Below are 8,692 nucleotides of genomic sequence, written 5' to 3'. Positions count from 1 at the left end.
TGCACCTAATCAGTTTGTTCTTCTTAGTCTGTCTTAGTTTGGAAACTCCACTGAAACCCTGTCCACCATGGGTGATCCTACTGGTATTTAAAATTCTTGTAGTAGAGCTTCTTTCATCACAGCAACAAGTAAGCTACCACAGTATAGCAGCCTAACAGATGAGTGGTGATAGGTGTCATACACACTTAGCTACGAGGTAACCTTGAAGATTAGTTTTGGTTCACAATTTGAAGACTGTCTCAGGGCATTAATGTCAGGAGTCCTACAGGCTCGAACAGTCCAGTAAGTCTGGTTTTTTTTTTAAGAAATTTTTGGTTCTTTTCCACATATTTCTCCCATTCTGTCAGGTCCCATCCAATTCGTGGTTTTAGGATAGATGAGGCCTTGTTTTGTGTAGACTGTTAGTCCTATAAACTGGTTTCTTTTTTGAATCTTTGATTTCCTTTTTTTGTGTGCTCTGGACAAGTAGAGACCAGTGGTTAATATATGGTGGCATTCATACTTTTAAGACCCTGAACATTGCTCACCAAACTAGGATGTAGTTCTGGTTACTTATTGCCACTCTGACAGAAATATACCACAAACGGGAGGGTCTTAAACAGGAGTTTGTTGTTAAAATTTGGAGGCTTTAAGTGCAAGTTCAAAGTGCCAGGCTGTAGGGACTGGGTGAAAGCTCCTCAACCTCGGGGTCTAGTTCCGCCGCCTCCTCCCGGCCTACTGAAGCTAGAGGCATTTCTTCACCCAGACAGCTGCTGGCTGCTAAGGCTGAGAAGCCCCAAGGTTGACAAGTAAAAAGGTACAGTCCTGATGTTACCTAACCACACAGCAGGCCATTAACTTAGGTCCATTTAAGTCCCAAGGTCAGCAGAGCATAGCAGGATGATGAGAAATGACATGGCTACATACAGGGTCCAAGCGTGTCGTAGGCTAGAAACCATTCCCAAGGCTTCTCCTTACATACAGGAAGCAGAACACATCCCCAAGGCAGCTCCTTAGCTGCTTGTTGTAGATCCCACCATGGAGTAGATTGCCAGTCTCATCATAGGGCAAATAACTACCACCACCTGCCCAGCCACTCAACCAGACCCAGCCAAGTTGATACACAAACATAACTACCACACATGTAGCACATAATTTATGAATTATATTATGCCCAATTGACTTACAGTGTCCCATGAGACTGTGGTCTTCATCCCATTCCCAGAAACTTAACCATGAGGTGTTTGGGTATGTCTGAGAAGTAAGTGTACATGTACTCTTTATGTGCTTTATACATAGATTCACCTTGGAGATACTGAAGGTTCAATTCCAGACCAGAGCAATAAAGTGAATATCACAATAAAGTGAGCCACATGAATATTTTTGGTTTTCCAGTGCACATAAAAGTTTGTATGGTGTAATGCCTACTATGATGTTATGGTAAAAGTTTGAAATGTTGTAAAAATTAACAAAAATAGGACACAGAGACGTGAAGTGAGCATACGCTGTGTGAAAAATGATGCCAGTAGACTTACTCAGCAAACACAATACCTGAAATAGAACAAAGCAACATAAAATAAAACCAGGTATGTCTTTATATGAGGATATACGTGCACATGTAGATGTATAAGGATATGCATACACACACACATATATACACACGTACATACATATACACATATTTAAGGTGTCCAGATGGTGTGGTAGTAATGTGCTTGGTAGTTAACCAAAGTTTGGCTGTTTGAACCATGCAGCTACTCCACAACAGAAAGATGTAGAGTTCTCCTGTTAAGATTCACAGTTTTAGAAACTGTTAGGGGGCAGTTCTACCCTGTCTGATAGGGTTGTTATAAGTCAAAATGGACTCAATAGCAGTGGGTTAGTGGATTATACATATGCATGCCTACATATATGCCCACATATTTTTGGCTACTTTTGCTGTTATACGTATCTCTGATTTTAAGGGTGGCTATCATTGTTAGGTATTGTTGAGTTGTCTTGGACTCAGCAACCCCATATACAGCCGAACAAAACACTACTCATCATGCACCATCCTCACGGTCCTTGCTATACCTGAGCCCATCATTGTAGCCACTGTGTCAGTTTATCTTGTTGAGGGTCTTCCCCTTTTTCACTGATGTTCCACTTTACTTAACATGTTATCTTTCAGAGATCCTGTTTTCTTGTTTACTTTGTGGTAATATATCTTAGTACTTAATTCAATCCAACTCTATTGTCATAAGGCATCATTTTTTACTTTTGCTAATTTTCCAGTTTCTAAGCATAATATCAAATTTACTGTAGAGCATGAAGTACATAGTATTTTCTATTCACTGTTGATGTTAGTTGCCATTAATTTGATTTTAATTTCATGACAGTATTGTATGTACAGAGTAGAACTCCACAGTGTTTTTAAGATTGTGTGACGTTTTGGAAGCAGATCACCAGGCTTGTCTTACAAATCACCTCTGGGTGCATTCAGGCCACCAACCTTTTCATTAGTTGTTGTTGTTGTTGTTGTTAAGTGCCGTCGAGTCGTTTCCGACTCATAGTGACCCCATGCACAGCAGAACGAAACACTGCCCAATCCCGCACCAGCCCCACAATCCCTGCTATACTTGAGCCCATCATCGCAGCCACCGTGTCAGTCCATCCCGTTGCAGGCAGCCCCCTCTTTCGTTGACCCTCCACCTACTTCATTAGTAGTCGAGCATTTAACTGTTGGCACCACCTGGAGATTCCCTGTATATTCCCAAGTCTGTACTGTTGAAAATTACATGTACTTCTGTTGCTAAGGGTGACCTATTATAAGAAATAAAATAACCATAAAACAGGCTGTGTTCATTAAGACATAGAAAAACTTTTAATATGTATTTTGCTGCATTTGCCAGTTAGGAACAGTATCATCATGAACTTGAATGTATGTGCATTTGTTTTGTATGTGTGTTTAAACCTGGTATTAGATTTTACATTGACATTTTCTATTTCAGTGTTCTTTTCTGTTAGTCATGTTTTGATTATTTTAAAATTTACAATCTAATGGAAGTAGATAAGAACAAAAACTGTTCATAAATAGTGACCCTGAAGTAGTGCTGATAATATGTTTATATGAAGACTAGATTGTTGATTTTACTGCTAGGATGTTCTTTCCAGTGTCATCTCTTGTAAGTGTTGTAACGACATTTATAATATAGTAGTGTTTTTTTACCTTATAGATAAGCAAAGGCAAAGTATATCCTTTCATTACTTTAGTTACTTTTGTAGACTACAATTATTTTCTTTACATGAAATAACTTTTTTAAAATGTCCTTATTTTTAAAACTCTTTTGAAAATGTATTTTTTTGAATCATTTAGTTCTTTATGAAGTCATCCAATGTTGTATGAAGCAAGTTAAGATGATATTTCCAGAAAGAGCTTTGGAAAACTAACATTTTATTTAAGCATATACTGCTGTTATTTGTGATGTATCCTGCCTTTTTAGTGGATGATCCTGGCAAACTGGGACATGATGGTACCTCTGGAATAACTATGGGCACAGAAGCAGAAATTGATCCTTGTAAAGTGGATGGCACTTGTCCTGAAGTTATCAAAGTCTATATTTTTAAAGCTGACCCTGGGGAAGATGACTTAGGTAAGAGGAAAGCTTCAGCCTGTCAATACTTTCTGATTTAGATTCTTTACCATGAATACTTCTGAGTTACTTTGAGAAGAGTTGATATCTTTTCTGAAGATAACTTTAAAAAAGAAATTCCAATGTAGTAACATAAAAGCATGTAAAAAAAGTCAGTGAAACAGGTAATGAACTTTTCAAATAAATTCTTGAAGCTCTCATCTTCCCTAATAGGTGGAACAGTAGACATTGTGGAGAGTGAGCCTGAGAATGATCATGGAGTTGAAATACTCGAACAGAACAACAGTATTCGTGTTCCAAGGGAGAAGATGGTGTATATGACTGTAAATGACTCTCAGCAAGATGATGAAGATTTAAGTAAGTAGGTGACTTTCCTGTGGGAGACAGTTTTGTGTTTATATCAGTTGTTTTTTTGTCTGTTTTATTTTGTTTGCAACCAGTGTTTGAAAGAAACAGCAGTGTTCTTACAGAGATAATTATGCTACCGTATTCCAGTGATGAATATCAGTGACTATGTATGCTTAAATGTTGCTTTAAAAAAATACAGTGGAAGTCAAAAATTAATGATTCATTTGTTGAATAATTATTGTATGAAAGCAATGTTCTGGGAATGTGACATTTGAACTTTGTTAACAAAATTTAAACCAATATCTTCTGTGTGATCTCTGTAATTACAGTTACAGAAATATTTATTTTGTACTTAGATATTGCTGAAATTGCTGATGAAGTTTATATGGAAGTGATTGTTGGAGAAGAGGATGCTGCTGTTGCTGCAGCTGCAGCTGCCGCTGTGCATGAACAGCAAATGGACAACAGTGAAATTAAAACCTTCATGCCAATAGCATGGGCAGCTGCTTATGGTAAGTCACATAGCCACTTGTAGGCTTGCATTAGTTTTTGACTTGAATTCATGACCTTAGATTTCACATACCTGAAATATAATACTGTGTTTTAAGCAAGAATAGAAGAACATTATAAAATCTACTTTTTGTCTTTAACATTTCTTTTATGTGTATGTTACATAGAAGGAACTACTGCAAAAGTACATAGGCTTTCAAGCTGTAAATTTTATCAATGATACTATATCTGGCCCGTGGCATAACAGTTTTGGAGACAACCAGAGAATCCATGGAGCAAAATGCTGACGTGCTTGTTTTAGATTTGAAAGCTAGGCATTTTTGACTGTCTCTATAAACATGCTCATAAAAGTGCTTACAGAGAATGAGGAATTTTGGTCATTCATGAGTATCATGGTTTATTTTTCATTGTTATAATTAATAAAGAATCCCTAATTGTTTATATTTATAATACTGTATAATTTGTTTTCTAATGCATATTGTTAGGTAATAATTCTGATGGAATTGAAAACCAGAATGGCACTGCAAGTGCCCTCTTGCACATAGATGAGTCTGCTGGGCTTGGCAGACTGGCTAAACAAAAACCAAAGAAAAGAAGAAGACCTGATTCCAGGCAGTACCAAACAGGTGAGGGCAAACAAGTTACCCAGTGTAGTATTCTCTGCCAGCTCCCAGAATTGAACTCTTCCATTTGTATCCATAGGAAGTGTTGTGATGACATTATAGCTGCTAGACCTCATATAGATTTTTCATATTGAGTTTTAAAATTAAAAAATGTAATTTTATTCAGAGATATTCATGAATGGTTTAAAAGTTGTGGATAAAACATTCAGGAAAATGTTTGAAATCTTAAGTAATTTTAGAAATGGAAACAAATCCCTAAAATAGGATAATTAAAGTGTATAAATTAAAAAATATAATAATGTTAGTTTTAAGCAAGTATAATTTATAGATGAGCAGCTTGGGCAGTCTACTTCTGTAGTGATACTGCCTAGGAAAGTCAATGAAGGGGTCGCTATGAGTCAGATCCAACTCCACGGAAGTGGTTGCATTTTGCAGTTGTGAGAAGGACAAGTACTTGTTCGTAGGACAAATTCCTTTCTTGTATATTCTTGTGCATATACTTATCTGCATATTAAGAATTGTATAGGTATGGTTCAACTTTAAGCATAAGTTTCTTTCAATAATAAAAGCAGAAACAGTTTTAATTTTATAAATGATTTTCTACAGATGTCTAAATTGATGTAAATGTAGTCACTAGTTATTGATTAATGTTTTTTAGAGTGGAGGGAATGTGGTTCATGCTGTAATACTGAATAAAGTTCCCAGACTAGATTCTCTTTATAACTATGTTACTCTGTCTTTTATGTTGAAAAAGCAATAAAAGAAACAGTAAGTAGCAAAAAGTGTAATTTAGGAGTACTAACCTGAATGCAAACTTAAATTCTTGAACAAAAGTGAACAGAGTGTTGATCTTCATTGACTTCCTTTTCCTTTCATTAGCAATAATTATTGGCCCTGATGGACATCCCTTGACTGTCTACCCTTGCATGATTTGTGGGAAGAAGTTTAAGTCAAGAGGTTTCTTGAAAAGGCACATGAAAAACCATCCTGAACACCTGACCAAGAAGAAATACCACTGTACTGACTGTGATTACACTACCAACAAGAAGATAAGTTTACACAACCACCTAGAGAGCCACAAGCTGACCAGCAAGGCCGAGAAGGCCATTGAATGTGATGAGTGTGGGAAACATTTCTCTCATACTGGGGCTTTGTTTACTCACAAAATGGTGCATCAGGAAAAAGGAGCCAACAAAATGCACAAGTGTAAATTCTGTGAATATGAGACAGCTGAGCAAGGGTTATTAAATCGCCACCTTTTGGCAGTCCACAGCAAGAACTTCCCTCACATTTGTGTGGAGTGCGGTAAAGGTTTTCGTCACCCATCGGAGCTCAGAAAGCACATGCGAATCCATACTGGGGAGAAGCCATACCAGTGCCAGTACTGTGAATATAGGTCTGCAGATTCTTCTAACTTGAAAACTCATGTAAAAACTAAGCATAGTAAAGAGATGCCATTCAAGTGTGACGTTTGTCTTTTGACTTTCTCAGATACCAAAGATGTGCAGCAACATTCTCTTCTTCATCAAGAAAGTAAAACACACCAGTGTTTGCATTGTGACCATAAGAGTTCGAACTCAAGTGATTTGAAACGACACGTAATTTCAGTTCACACAAAGGACTACCCCCACAAGTGTGATATGTGTGATAAGGGCTTTCATAGGCCTTCAGAACTCAAGAAACATGTGGCTGCCCACAAGGGTAAAAAATTGCACCAGTGTAGACATTGTGACTTTAAGATTGCAGATCCCTTTGTTCTGAGTCGCCATATTCTCTCAGTTCACACAAAGGATCTTCCATTTAGGTGTAAGAGATGTAGAAAGGGATTTCGGCAACAGAATGAGCTTAAAAAGCATATGAAGACACATACTGGCAGGAAAGTGTATCAATGTGAGTACTGTGACTATAGCACTACAGATGCCTCAGGCTTTAAACGACATGTTATTTCCATTCATACAAAAGACTATCCTCACCGTTGTGAATACTGCAAGAAAGGGTTCCGAAGGCCTTCAGAAAAGAACCAGCACATAACACGGCATCATAAAGAAATAGGCCTTCCCTAGCATTATTTCTATAGACTTTTGTTAGAGATATTTGCCTTGAAGCAGAAAATTCATTTTAAACTCAGTCTCATTTCACATAAAATACTGTACATTCATTGAGTTATGCTGTGTACCATTAGGGTTATTGACTCTAGGTGACTTTTCTTTATATATTACCAACAAGGTGTTCTGGGTTTGATTCGGTTTGTTTAATAATTACGGAAAAGTGACAGTTAAGTTGCTTTTAGTAAGTAAGCCCTAATCCTATTCTGGATTTTTCAATCTTAGAAGTTTTACTATATATTCAAATATTTTTTTCACCTTCATGGTATTCTTCTAAGAGTAGTTCACTTAATACTAAAATAATTTAAGATTGGGATTTCTGAAAACAATTATTTTAACTGCCCCCCTCACCACACTCAAAAAATTTTATGTAAAATACAGACATTTGCTTTTACATAGGGGAGATTGTTTTGTCAGCTATACTATAATACAAAAGTCATTGCCTTGCCTTGCTTAACATTTTTAGATCACATGACAATGAAACTTTACATTTGAGTCTTAAGCATTGCTGATCATAGAAGAATAGATGGATTTGTATTTATTTTTCCTTTTGGTTAGCAGAAAAATATATTCTCTTTGCCATTTGTTGTTGTGTTATGTTTACAGCAGAGCAAACGTAGATAATCTTACTGAAAAGTTTTGCTCATTCCTATATTGGTTTTATTGTTCTGTCTGTGCTGTTGGTTGTGGAATGGTTGTGTTCTGAAAATTATATTTACTGTAGACTAAACTTCGGAATATTTTGAGGCAAATTGGGCCCACAGCATCTTTTGCAATTTAATGTGTAACTTATTCTCTATATGTCATGTGTGTGTGTTGTTTATATTTTTGCATATTTCCACACACAATCCCAAATTTCAAATCTCTAATAAAAAGGATCCAATTTATAGTAACCTGAAAGACCCAGGGATTCATGACAGAGTATTTTACAAACTTGCTCTATTCAGAAAGACAACTCAGGTGCAGAAATTAGAAGGAAAAGGATGTAGTTTCTTTTAGCATCTTTAAAGAGTAATGTTATTTTCTTTTAAATCTCTTTGGTAACTGAAAAACAGAAATTAAGGTATTTCTAGGTAAAATGTTTTTCATGTAATTTTGGCTTCATAACCTTGTATTTTGTTGAAAGCCTTTTGAGTAGTAATCATCAGTTCATTCTGAGAGCCCTTACTTTTACCAAGGGGAACTGAGGAATTAACAACATATGTAACAGAGAATGGATGTTAATTAATGACTTATACTTGGCAAATTCGTATGCTTTGTTCTTTCTTAGAGACAGCAACAGATACAAGACTTAAAAATGGCTTTGATAAGAAGATAAAGGTGTATTTTAAATGTATAATAAGAATCTGAGATCTTACATCACCACATCTTTCACAATTTTATATTTTATTCAGGGTTGACATATTTTAACCAGTTAATTATAAACATGGATATAATAGAAAACGAATTTGAACAGTTAATTAGAATTTGGTTGTGTTGAGAATTTTTGAAAATG

At 36.2% G+C, this 8,692-nt stretch overlaps 1 protein-coding gene across 1 annotated transcript in view; it reads left to right on the top strand.

The window, feature by feature from the left end:
* The window catches only part of LOC103211316 (zinc finger X-chromosomal protein), a 22,048-nt gene extending 14,893 nt beyond the window's left edge, over positions 1-7,155 (top strand). The window contains exons 3-7 of the mRNA XM_007957261.1: positions 3,462-3,611; positions 3,825-3,968; positions 4,316-4,471; positions 4,955-5,095; positions 5,972-7,155. Coding sequence (XP_007955452.1) covers positions 3,462-3,611; positions 3,825-3,968; positions 4,316-4,471; positions 4,955-5,095; positions 5,972-7,155 — 1,775 coding nt within the window. The remainder of the gene's footprint in view (positions 1-3,461; positions 3,612-3,824; positions 3,969-4,315; positions 4,472-4,954; positions 5,096-5,971) is intronic.
* The last annotated feature ends 1,537 nt before the right edge of the window (positions 7,156-8,692 follow it).

This window comes from Orycteropus afer, unplaced genomic scaffold, assembly GCF_000298275.1.
Source record: "Orycteropus afer afer isolate SDZICR_OR568_19922 unplaced genomic scaffold, OryAfe1.0 scaffold00725, whole genome shotgun sequence".
NCBI lineage: Eukaryota > Metazoa > Chordata > Mammalia > Tubulidentata > Orycteropodidae > Orycteropus > Orycteropus afer.
This window is presented reverse-complemented; position numbering and strand designations above follow the sequence as displayed.